The sequence below is a fragment of the Rosa chinensis genome, chromosome 5 (genome assembly GCF_002994745.2).
Source record: "Rosa chinensis cultivar Old Blush chromosome 5, RchiOBHm-V2, whole genome shotgun sequence".
In the NCBI taxonomy this organism is placed as follows: domain Eukaryota; kingdom Viridiplantae; phylum Streptophyta; class Magnoliopsida; order Rosales; family Rosaceae; genus Rosa; species Rosa chinensis.
In genome coordinates, this window is record NC_037092.1 from 68292867 (window position 1) to 68305305 (window position 12439).

Here is a 12439-nt window from a genome sequence, read left to right on the forward strand (position 1 = left end):
GGTCTGGGCTTCGTTTGCAGGTCTCAGACGACGTCAAAACTGTGGTCTATTGGGGGGCAATAATCTGTCTATTGCCCCCCAATAATTTCTTAATTGTGGTTAATTAATCACTGAAATTAGAGTTTTGATAAGTCTTATGTTGTTTTGAGTTTATTAAAGTACAATAATTTGTCAATGATAGAAATTAGTGATTTTTGGGGTGGTCTATTGGGAGGCTGTAGACAAATTATTGCCCCGCAATAATGTCTTCACTGTGATTCATTTATTACAGGTCATTTCAACAAAATGCTACTAGATTCATTAACCAAAATAATTAGGTTTATTGACCGGAGCACAGCAAGGTGGAGGATGACTTCTCTCTCTAAGTGAGAAAGAAGGAAAGGGCAAAAAAGTCCTAAAAATAAATAAAAAGAATAAAAAAAGAATTAATTGGGTATTAGGGAAATAATCCTTTAGAGTGTTTTGGGTAAATGGGGTTAAAAAACTGTTAGTGGAGCAAGTGGGCAATTTTTAAGCTGAAATTGGGTAAATGATCATTTCCCCTAATTATAATTGACTAATATAGGTGGGCAACCGTATATTGACTATTGAGCAATGACCGTCGATTTAAATTAACTTCGTCATTGACGAAGTGATGTTAGCTCAGTGGTTAGAGCACCCACTACGTATGTACGAAGTCATGGGTTCGAGTCACCATGGGGGCAGGAGTGAAACCCTTTGATCATCTTTTAAAAAATAAAAAAATAAAAATTAACTTCGTCATTCAGTGTTCTCCTTCTCTTTGTCTCTTTCTTCTCCTTTCTCACATACAGTTTTTTGAAAATTTCTCTTACATCATTAATAAGCTTTTTTTTTTTTTTTTTTGAGTAAAATGCTGAAATTCATTGATGATTAAGTGTCATGGTTACAATCATTTTGCACTACATCAAGTATGCAATTTGGCGCACTATGGAGCCAAAACTCTTGTTGATCAGACTCAAAAGCTATGCTAGCTAGTCTATGTGCCAGAGTATTACAACTTCTAGGTGCATGTAGAATTTGCACTCCATGAATACTAGTCATAAGTTCATGTATGTCATCCAAAATAGCTCCAAACTCATTTAGGTCATGATCACTGCATGAAATCTCTTGCACTGCTTCAAGACAATCACTCTCAATTTTGACATTTTGCAGTTGTAAAGACTTTGCATAATCCAACCCCTTCCTAATAGCAAGAAGTTCAACCTGCTTTGGAGATCCAACATGATGAACAGTGTAAGCAAAAGCAACTTGGACCTATCCACTAGAATTTCGTAGAACACCCCCTAGACGTTCTTTCGTCAAATGGGCACAAATGCTCCATCAACATTTAATTTGCATTGTCCAAGATCAGCTGGTTTCCATCTTGGTTTGTTGTGCTGCATGGTGGGAGCTATTGTAGTTCTAGCACGCTGAAAATCCTCTAGCCAGGCCATAGTAAACAGTAACATGTGTTGGGTAGTTTGGGAAGCATTCTACCAAAGCATACTCACTATGCCAAAAAGTTTATCAGACGACAGATAATCTCTGTCGTCTGATTGCATGATTTTCTGTCGTCTGAGGCGCTGCCGTCTCTTGTGCAATCAGACGACAGATAAACTCTGTCGTCTAATTGCACTCAGACGACAGACATGTTTTTGGTCTTCTGTTGTCTGATTGATTCCTCACATGTATAGGTGTGTGTTATGAAGATTTCAGACGACAGAAATGTGTTACCTTATATATAAACAGACATCAACAATCTTTATCTTCTATTGTTTAATAGTCATTTCAAAGACAGTATTCATGATACTTATGTCGTATGAATGAACTGAGTTGACAACTTATTTGTTGTCTATAATGGTTATCAACTACAGATAATTGTGGTATTAAGTACGTTTCAATTACATATAACTGTGGTATGAAAATATAAGAAACATCAGTTAATTGTTGTTGTAACTACATTTATGATTCGCTTTTATGTTGTCTGAATGAGTATCAAACAATAAATAATACAACTATTTTGTTGTCTGTGTCTATTAAAAATAACAGATACTTGAAGTCGTTGTTCATTTAAGATTACATTTGTCTGTTGTATTAACATTATAAGTATATAGTCATTTGTGGTTCTATGTTTATTTGAATGACAATTATTTATTGTCTGATATCAATTAGAACCATATTATTTGTCGTTGTATGTATCTTTGAACGACAAGTATTTGTCGTCTGATATCACTGATATCAATTAGTACCATATTATTTGTGGTTGTATGTACCTTTGAACAACAATTATTTGTCGTGTGATATCAATTAGAACTATATGATTGTGTTGATATTAGGCTACTAAGATCACATAAATTGTGCCAGTCTTGTTGTTGTTTAATTGAATGGACAACATAATTTCTCATATATCTGTCTACTTGGTGATATTGAAACTACAACTTTCTGTCGTCTAAGTTGGTGAACAACAATAGAAGTTGCACATTTCTATTGTTTTCCGTTTGATCCAACAACACACTTTTGGCTTTGAGTGAGTTGTTGGATGGTAGTTGAGACAACACAATTACTGTTCATTTGGTAATCTAGAAAGTACTGAAATGAATCAAATCAAATATGAAAAAACATTCTGTACTGTTCATTAGGTAATCTAGAAATCCAGAAAATGCCATTTCATCAAACTGGCAAATCATTCAGTATATTACACAACCTGCTATGCATCAGTTCAATACAACCCATCCATGAAACAAAAGACATGATCGATAAAGGCAACCCAACAAGTATCACAATATCGAGCATGTAAGGCAAAAAACTAGTACCTATAGCTTTCTAATCTGGGTTATAGATGATTGTCCAAAAGCAGAGATATATATATATATATATATATATATATATATAAGAGCTAGGCACTAGCTTTCTTGAAATTGGGCAACATATTGTGCCCACTCGGCCCGAACCTCATCAATATCATCTTGTGTGTACATGTTGCTTCCTTTTCTGTCCCACTGCACAATAGAAAATGTGAAAGTTAATATTAGTTAGAATGTAAGCCATTTTGAAGTACTGAAATACATTGACATATATCACCTTAGCACTCCACTCTTGGTTCTTGTCCTCCACTATGTCCTTCATGTAATGCATAATCCAAAATCCACAGGTTTTATCACCTTGCTTCTCCGGAATGCCCTACAACATTTAAAAATGTCAAGTACCCAGCCAAAAAATTGTGGAATGACCACTAAGCAATTTCTAAGTTAAATGGAATTGCACATGCATTTAGTAAAATTCATAACATACCGCACAATTTTTCCATGTAACTATTTTTCTGCCTTTCTTAGTTTTTTGCGCATTGTATATTTTGATTGAGCTGCAAATTCATGATGATAACAATAAAGTTTCAGAAAATAGAGGAACTTAAAAAATATCAAAGCACTTGACATTTCTAGTAAAAATGTTAGTAAAAGAACGATTTTAGACCTGTTACGAAACTGAAGGTAAATATTACTTACTTGTCCACAATAGTTTTCCATTCACCGGTAATTAGTCGTCTCTTCAATGGATCCATGAAATGCACAACTTCTTCAGCGGGGTTCACAACCGTTAACATCCAATGACAACTAACATCAAACTGATATACTTAGTACCATAACAAACTACTGTATGCAACATATATCACACACACACACACAGATATATATATATATATATATATACATAAAGGTACAACATGAAGATTTCATAGCCTGAGTTATAGGGCACCAAAAAAATCTGACCCGACTTCCCTTTTGCATAACAAGCTGATAGAGAACGAGCCCTTTCTGTTGGATTCCCACACCCAAGCGCGCCTGTCTGAGCAGGGTCTATGAAGGAAATCATGTGCAGCATCTTAAATTTCTGCAACTTTTGGTAAAGGCAGCTACAAAAAGATAAGACAAAAATATTCAAATCCTTTACAAGAATATTGAATATGAAAGTATATAACCTCATAAAATTAACATATTCATTTTATTTACAAACCTCATATACATCACAATGATGTTGTTAGATATCTCCTTCATGTGCGCCATGGCATACACATCTCTTCTAAAGATAGCTACCTTTCTTGGGCGACCAAAAATTTCCTCGCTCAAATTGGTGTGGATGGTGACCCCATTCTTCAAGAATGTATTGGCCCATTGGCACAGCTTCTTTAGTGGTAATGGCAGTTTGGGGGGCAGGATGTCAAGGTCATCATGATCAAAATCATCATCGTACATATCCCTCCTTTTCTTTTTCACAATTTTACGATTTTCTTGCTCCTATTTTTGTAAACAATAACATGGCATGTTGTGAAGGTCATCATGATCATCAACTTTAAAACACAAAGTCTAAATTATTGTAAATAATAAGCAAAAGATACTACCTTCTCAACAACTTCAGGGGGTATAACCCAGCTTCTAGGCCAAGCAACACATGTACCAATCGCATCGGCAACTCTCACAATCTCATCTTTGATAGGAAATGGCAGCAAAGCATTAGCAACAACCACTTTGGTAACTGAAACACGTATATTTTCCTCTCCCAATGGTACACCATGGATAGTCTGCTGTGTGGCCTCAACATCAACTTCAACAATTGTTCCAAAAGCAACTATGTTGTCCACAGAACCTAGTGCGAGTTTAAACTCTGACTTGACATTGGTTGACTGTACCTAATTCACCAAAAACCATTTTTAATCAATCACATTTCAGGTTGAGACTTCATTAATATATATGAATGACTCAAAGGTAAGTGTAACGACATCATCAAGTAAAGAAGGGTACAATAAGCTGTTTACCGGAATTTTTTCCCAAAATTGACAATCGTCGATGAAAGGCCGTACAGTCCTAACCTTATCCATATTAATTGACGTCAGTTTCTTGCTCGCATTGCTGTCGATAATAGCATTGTCTTTAGATAGCTTTTCTGCCTCTTCAGTCAAATTCAACTTCTTCTTCACAATTTTAGTGGCCTAAGTTTTAGAAACCTTCAATGCCTGCTCCATTTGTCGGGAACAGCTGCCAGTTGCAGAACCAAGTTCATTTACTACTGTCACTGGTTTCGGTGATTCAACCAGCACCTCTTTCCCCTCAACCTTTGATTCTAACTTCCTCAACCTCTCCTCCCACATGGCTCTTTCCCTCTCAATTTGTTGTTCCCTCTCAAAGTCCCACTTAGCTTTCTCCTCTGCAATGATACTTTGTCTCTCCTCTGCCAATATCTTCTTAACACTTATCCTCACAGACTCTTCTACACTTTGCTTTCGGCATTTTGGTAGATTGAAGTATGAATGTGGCTTGACAAAGCCACCAACACCTCGTACCCTACCAGGTTACTCGGGGCTCCCTAAAGCCAAAGTAAGAACATCATCTTATCCAGAAGTTGTAATCTCACCATCGGATACTCTTTTCTTGAAGATTTCCTGATATAGATATAGATATACAGCATTGGATACAAGATTGTTATTTGAAAATTCAGTAAAATTTAAATCAAATAATCAAATCCAGTGGTAGGACTTACAATTTTTTCTGCTGCTTTCTCTATCACTGGCCCATTGAAACTGCCGGTCTTGTCTTGCCGTGCCTTTATCCACATTGTAGCACGATCAAGTTCTTCAATAGGTGTGCTTTCGGACTAACATGAAAAGAAAAAGAAAATCATTGTTACTTTTTGCTAAACCCAATGCTTTTGAATATATGGGATAGTATTAATTCATAGAAATACTAACAAGTTCTTCTTGTAGATTAGCATACCCTTTTCTAGCCATGCGATGAGGGTACTTATTCTCCTTCCTCTTTAATATTTGGGCATGGCGAAGTTCCTACAAAGTATATGCAGCTTATGTATTTCAGAAAAAGAACCAGTAATGCTTCTTAACATTATCAACTTAATTTGAATACGCTAGCTACGAGAATTTCATATACCTGAAATGCATGTGAAGTCCTATCAGCAACGAAGATATCCCAATCTTCCTGGTCAATGGATCGATAGTCATCTGGAGGGAACTGCAAGAGTTCAGGAGTTTCCAAATATGGTATGATGTACAACTTCGTTAATTTGCTTTTGAACTCTCTCCATTTATTTGCAGCTGATGTAATAACCAGTTTCTTCCACTCGTTGGGCACTACAAATGCATCCTACATGTTTAATACTTCCTAAATAACACACATATTTAAAATAGCTGCAAAAAGAAAGTTAAATTCCAAATATCTTTTACCTGAATACTTTCCCAAATCTTGTCTTTCTCATCAACATCCACCTCTCTCCAATCTGAGATAGATATTGGGATCTTTGTCCTTGCCAACACCCCAATGTAGGATTGCATCTCTTTAGCTGCCTTCCCAATAGGTTCCCCTTGAGCGTTACACTCCACTTTCATCCTTCTTCCACAAATAAGTCGCTTGGTAATGCGATTCATCGTCACCATACCCCTTTTAAGCAACTTCAGCCCACCGGTTACGTTCTCGTCATCATCATCAGGGTTTTTGCTCCTTCCATGCTTGCTACCGGAGGCTGACTTAAAGTTTGCCACAGCCTTCTTGGACTTAGACCCTATACTTCTCTTAGAGACAGATTGGTTAGAGTTAGATCTATCCTTGGTATTTGTCGATGTTGCTGCACCTTTCTTGGGGTTTGCAGCTTTACTAGGTGACTTCATAACCTTTGTTTTTTGCCCAAAATTGGCTTCTTGGACTTGGAAGGTTGTTTTGGTGCAGTGTCTTCATTAACTGGTTTCGACACTCTACTACATCTCTTCATTTGCACTGCCTTCATTCTCAATGCTATAGCTTTAGCTTTCGCTGTAGTTTTAGACGGAGCCATCAGCTGAAAAAAGGAAAAAAAATAAAATAAAAAGAACAAGAAAACAGTTAGCAAGATGATTGAAGATATTTATAACGTAAACCACACATTGTAGCAGCAATTACACAAGTATAGAATATAGTGACAAATATTTAATGATAAATGTAAGAAAAGTACAATGCAAGTCAAAGATTCATATATTTTCATCAAACAAAACAGTACAAAGATACAAAACTCAAACCAACAAACACGTCTTAACCCAAATAGCTTTAGCCTATTTCCTTAAAGCCTATTAGCCATGTGAACCGTTTTCCTTCTCAATCCATATTCCTTCATCTCCAGGTCGCATATAACTGCTAGGTTCATCACCAACAATGTTATCAAAAGTCTCAATGGATGGCATTGTGGCATTAAATAGCTGCTGCTCCATTTCAATATCCTCTAGCTCCTCATCTTCAGCAGCCCCTTGGTAGTCTCTATCTGGGCACCGTACGACTACTGACCATTGAGCAACAAGAGGGTCTTGTATGTAAAAAATTTGCTTTACATGTGTACTCAAGACAAAAGCATCCTTCAAGTGCCCTTTTCTATTTAGATTTACCAAAGTAAACCCAAGTTCATCTACTTTGATGCCCCTAACATTCTCAACCCAATCACATTTGAATATCGGAACCCTAAACTTATAGTAGTCCAACTCCCAGATTTGTCTAATCACACCGTAAAAGTCCATATCATCAGTTCTGGGGTTTTTTCCTTTGCACTAGAAACTTGCATTGCATCAGCTTGCAAAAACACTCCACTGTTTTGAACTGAACGAACATTATCCCGCTCCTTGGTGTTGAAATCAACTCCATTAACCTGGTATCCACTAAATGTCGGCACTTCATTCTTTGGTCCACCTGCCAGCCACCTCATTGTTTCTGAAACCTTATTGTTGGCGAACATGAGTTCATTTGATACTTAGAAAACAAAATAAGCAGTTACACATTATGCTTATGTAAAACCATATATATTGGACACTTCCAAAAACATCAATAATCCACAACTTACCCTCTCCTTTAACCACTCAGCAAATGTTTGGTTCTGTTTATCCTTCAGCCACTTTCGGTTTTTCGAGAACCTAGAAAACAACAACTTCAATAACTCTAAGTGTTCACTAAGATGATGGAAATTCAAAACAGTAAGCAAGATTGAAAACAAATAATGAAGGAAATGTTCATAATAATAATAATAAAAAAAGAAGATACACTGAAACAAGAAATGACTTACGTAAAATAGGGCATCGCATCCTCCGTATTTTGTAAGACACAAAGATGTGCTTGATGCAGCTCCTTTCCATAAACATATATCATGGTAGCGCCTGATAATGGTGTTGTCGCATTACGGACTCCTGATTTGCAACTTTCTGGAATTCCAGCAGTAGTAGCATCATCAAGCATACGTTCAGCACAAAACTCAACAGCCTCTTCGACAATGTAACACTCTGCTATGCACCCCTCAGGATGCCTGCGACATCTCACCCATCCTTTAAACGCTTTCATGTATCTCTCGAAGGGGTACATCCATCAAAAAAATACTGGACCACACAGCTCAACTTCTCTCACAAGATGGACAGTTAAATGAATCATGATGTCAAAAAAAGAAGGTGGGAAGTACTTCTCAAGCAAGCAAACTGTAACAACCAGGTCAGCTTGCATTTTTTCTAGCTTCGAAACATCGATCACTTTTGAACATATAGCCTTGAAGAATAGGCAGAAACAAATTATTGCATACCGAACCGGCTTCTCTAGAACAGAGCATAAAGCAACAGGGAGAAGAATTTGCATGACGGTGTGACAATCATGCGATTTAAGACCAACAAGTCTTAAATCATCTATAGAGACAAGACTTCTAACATTTGAGGAAAACCGGACAGGCACAGTCATATCGAAAAAAGAGCTGCAAACAATTTTCTTTTCATTTAGCAGCAAGTTCCAAGTAGCCAAAGGTAACTTGTCCCTTTTGGCACCAGTTTTAGGGCTCAAATCAGTCGTAATGCCCATTTCAACCATGTCTAAACGAGCAGCAACCCCATCCTTTGTTTTACCTGGAATGTTCAACAACGTACCAATGAGGGCATCACAACAATTCTTCTCAATGTGCATGACATCGAGATTATGACGTACGGGAATATATTTCCAGTACTCTAGTTCAAAGAACACAGACTGCTTTTTCCAACATGGTCTGCTTTGGTCATCAACACCCTAACCATGAGGAGGACGAGACTTTTTGCCAAATTCACAATTCAGACTCTCTACTCTTGCTAACACCTCGTCTCCGGTTAATGGTTCAGGAGCAAGGTCCTCTTCTATTGTGTTGTCGAAAGCAGCATACTGTTTTCGATAAGGATGATGTCGAGGTAGAAAGCGGCGATGCCTTATGAATGACATTTTCTTACCATTTTTCAACCTATGTGGTCGGGTCTGATCAACGCATATTGGACAAGCATTGTAACCTTTTACAATGCTACCTGACAAGTTCCCATAAGCAGGAAAATCGTTAATAGTCCAGAGGAGTACCGCTTTCAGTTTGAAGTAGTCCCTTCTTAATGCATCATATACTCCTTCAACTCCATCCCACAACAATTTCAAGTCATCTATTAAGGGCTGCAAATAGACATCAATATCGTTACCAGGTTGTTTTGGTCCAGATATTAACAAAGTCAACATCGTATACTTCCTCTTCATACACAGCCAAGAGGGAAGATTATATGTGACAAGTATAACAGGCCAACAAGAGTACCTGCTACTTAGCGAACTATGGGGGTTAAAGCCATCAGATGAGAGGGCTAGTATGAGATTCCTAGGCTCATTCCCAAATTCTGGCCATCTTTTATCAATTAAATCCCAGGTTGGGGAATCAGCTGGATGTCGCATCATCCCATCTTTTTTTCTGCCATGGTTATGCCAAGTCAGATTCTTAGATGTGTTTGCTGATTGGTACAATCGTTTCAACCTCGAGATTAATGGAAAGTACCATAATACCTTGGCAGGAATCCCTTCTTTCTCTGTTTTATCCTTGCCCAATTTCCACCGTGAAACACCACAAGTGGGGCATATAATAGCATCTACATGCTGCTGTCTATACAAGATGCAATCATTAGGACATGCATGGATCTTTTCGTACTCCATCCCTAATTGACTAAGTGTTTTTTTTGCCTCATACAATGAGGCTGGAACCTCATTCGCTTCAGGAAGCAAACCCCCAATCATTATTAGCATGTCAGAATAGCATGCATCGGTCATTCCATGCTTTGCTTTCAGATTGAATGTCTGAATCAAACCATTCAACTTGGTTGTCTTGGTACAACCAGGGTACAAGAACTTATCACCATCCTCCACATACTTTAGAAACTCATTTGAGTCTTCAAATATCTCCTCATCCTCACTTCCTCCTATATCTACATCATTCTCCCCTACCCCACTAGCAGGTTCCCAATCTACAGTTTCAGATTCGCCTTGCATTCTACTATTCATGTGAGACGTAGAAGGCTCTCCATGCCACCTCCAATTCTTATAACTCTCATCAATACCATTCCAGAATATATGGTCTTTAATAACTCCAATGGAAAATCCATCGGTGTTGCAACATTTTAAACAAGGACAACGTATCTTCCTTTCATTACTGGCATTCGCTGAGGCAAACTTTAAAAATTCTGCTAGTCCTAGCTGAAACTTCCGTGATCTTCTATCGGCGTGCATCCACGACTTATCCATATACTACAGCCTACACACACACATATATATATATATATATATGTATATCCTAAGTAAACATAACATACAGATGCTAATCCTATGTTATTCATTTTAACATAAACACACCAAAAAAAAAGGCTCCAAGCAATATCATAGCATAAACTAGATCTTCCTAGAAGCAAAATCATATATGCATGCAACCAACATTGACAAGAAACAAAATAAGGAAACCACACTTTCTAGCTCTTCATATAATCAACATAACTTCAACATTTGACAAGTTTTCTATTAAAAAATGCAATCAAAGCAAAGAAAAGCATTCAGCTTAAATGAATAAAGATTTTACAAATAATCATGCCCATCTTAATAACTTGTATAAACAGTGAGAAACTATACCTGTGAACTTTGAACTTTGGATTTGACTTTGGACAAGGCTGCGAGTCTTTGATCACGTCAATCTTCAATCTGTAAACACAATAAACACTAATGAGCATAACAGAAACAAAAAGCGTCAACAAAAAAAGAAGAGAAGAAGAAAAAGTGTAAAGTGTGATCTATCTAAACTTGAGACTGGGGATTTAATTATTTTTCATAATTCTGGTTAAATTGCTGTAATTTCTAAATGATCAGAATGTTGCAAATTGATTCAGCAGTACAGCGATGCAACAAATATGCACAATAAAGCAATTAAAGTGCACTTCATTTCTGTCAAATTTTCACATAAACTCACAGACCAATTTTACTGGGGGTACACACTCCAAGCAAGAAAGTGACACACTACAATTTTCTATCCAATACGCTGAAGAGTCATGAACAAAGCAGATTCTAGTACTCGAATAAAAAAACTAAAGGAGATTTATGATGATGCTCAAGTTCAGCTTCCAAGCACTGGTGTTCAACAAAATGTTCAAACACATAGCAACAAAAGATCAAGATCAAGATCATTGAGTATTTCATAGGCGATCCTTAGGTTTGCTGGCTAACACCTTGATTAGTAAGACCAGCTTCCAGTTACTTGTCGAACTCTGCCGTACTCACTCAAAAATGGCCAAAACTTTCCTTATTATACAGTTAAAAGCCTTTGACCAAGCTAGAGAGCTAGGATCTTCTAAAAAAAAAAAAGAGCTAAGAATTTTAGGATATGAAGCTGTCAAATGGCATTATTATATGTAATACAACAACTTTGGATCTTGGCTGCAGCAATCAAGTCGGCCAAGATAATCTAGTATTAAATAAATGTTGAATTGGAATGTTGGAATCAATCAAACATTAATCGAGCTGGTATCCTAGTTATCATGTTCAGATTTTGCCATGAAATGCTTACTAATGTCATTTTATTGTAATTTAAATGTTGGTATATTATATAGTATCCCGATTCATACAAAGAAGCATTTGAAAACTAATGTTGCTTACTAATGTCATTTGAAAACTAATCATCAATCTAAAAAATAATATAAAGAAGCAGCTACCATCAAAAACTCATCCAACCCAGTAAAAGCCAAAATCCTGATTCATAAAAGAAACAAACTTTCTGTGCAAATTTGGCAAACCCAATAATCAAAACCAAAGATGACTCAAAACCCACAAGAAGTCTGAGCATAATCTTACCTTCAACAGAAGAATCCTAGGCCGTGGTGAACGAAACAACAAGCATAGAGGGGCGTCCACATTACCCACCAAGGAACCAAACTTTGCAACCCTACAAAAACCCCAACGGGTTGGATGAAATTGATGTTTAAGAAAATATGAAGTGACGATGAAAGAGTACTTACACGTCGATCAACTTCGATTACAACTTCAAGCCCTCTGGAAAATCGGCCCCAATTTTTTCTTCTTCTTCAAATTAATCCCCCAAATTTTCCATCTAGGATCTGTCAGACCTTCCTCTA

General features: G+C 37.0%; 2 protein-coding genes across 2 annotated transcripts; both read right to left on the reverse strand.

Annotated features, from left to right (window-relative positions):
• Window positions 1-2674: 2674 nt before the first annotated feature.
• On the reverse strand, window positions 2675-4134 carry LOC112164678. Its single transcript, XM_040519671.1, has 5 exons — window positions 4012-4134; window positions 3504-3910; window positions 3292-3361; window positions 3082-3180; window positions 2675-2999 (listed from the first exon to the last, which is right to left on the reverse strand). The coding sequence occupies exons 2-5, from the start codon at window positions 3599-3601 to the stop codon at window positions 2904-2906; spliced, it is 363 nt and encodes a 120-aa protein (XP_040375605.1). The 5' UTR covers window positions 3602-3910; window positions 4012-4134; the 3' UTR covers window positions 2675-2903.
• A 2971-nt stretch (window positions 4135-7105) lies between these two features.
• On the reverse strand, window positions 7106-10568 carry LOC112163913. The gene is made up of 6 exons (XM_024300176.1): window positions 9062-10568; window positions 8587-8899; window positions 8083-8319; window positions 7864-7933; window positions 7586-7740; window positions 7106-7520 (listed from the first exon to the last, which is right to left on the reverse strand). The coding sequence occupies exons 1-6, from the start codon at window positions 10566-10568 to the stop codon at window positions 7106-7108; spliced, it is 2697 nt and encodes an 898-aa protein (XP_024155944.1).
• Between the last annotated feature and the right edge of the window lie 1871 nt (window positions 10569-12439).

Excerpts from the sequence above, each read along its gene's own strand:
- LOC112164678 (XM_040519671.1), bottom strand. The coding sequence starts at position 3,601 with ATGTTAACGGTTGTGAACCCCGCTGAAGAAGTTGTGCATTTCATGGAT. Across the intron at positions 3,362-3,503 it reads TGGAAAACTATTGTGGACAA|CTCAATCAAAATATACAATG; the intron begins GTAAGTAATATT and ends ATGAATTTGCAG. Across the intron at positions 3,181-3,291 it reads TTACATGGAAAAATTGTGCG|GGCATTCCGGAGAAGCAAGG; the intron begins GTATGTTATGAA and ends TAAATGTTGTAG.
- LOC112163913 (XM_024300176.1), bottom strand. The coding sequence starts at position 10,568 with ATGGATAAGTCGTGGATGCACGCCGATAGAAGATCACGGAAGTTTCAG. Across the intron at positions 8,900-9,061 it reads AAAGTCTCGTCCTCCTCATG|GTAAAACAAAGGATGGGGTT; the intron begins GTTAGGGTGTTG and ends TGAACATTCCAG. Across the intron at positions 7,741-7,863 it reads CTGAGTGGTTAAAGGAGAGG|GTTTCAGAAACAATGAGGTG; the intron begins GTAAGTTGTGGA and ends GCCAACAATAAG.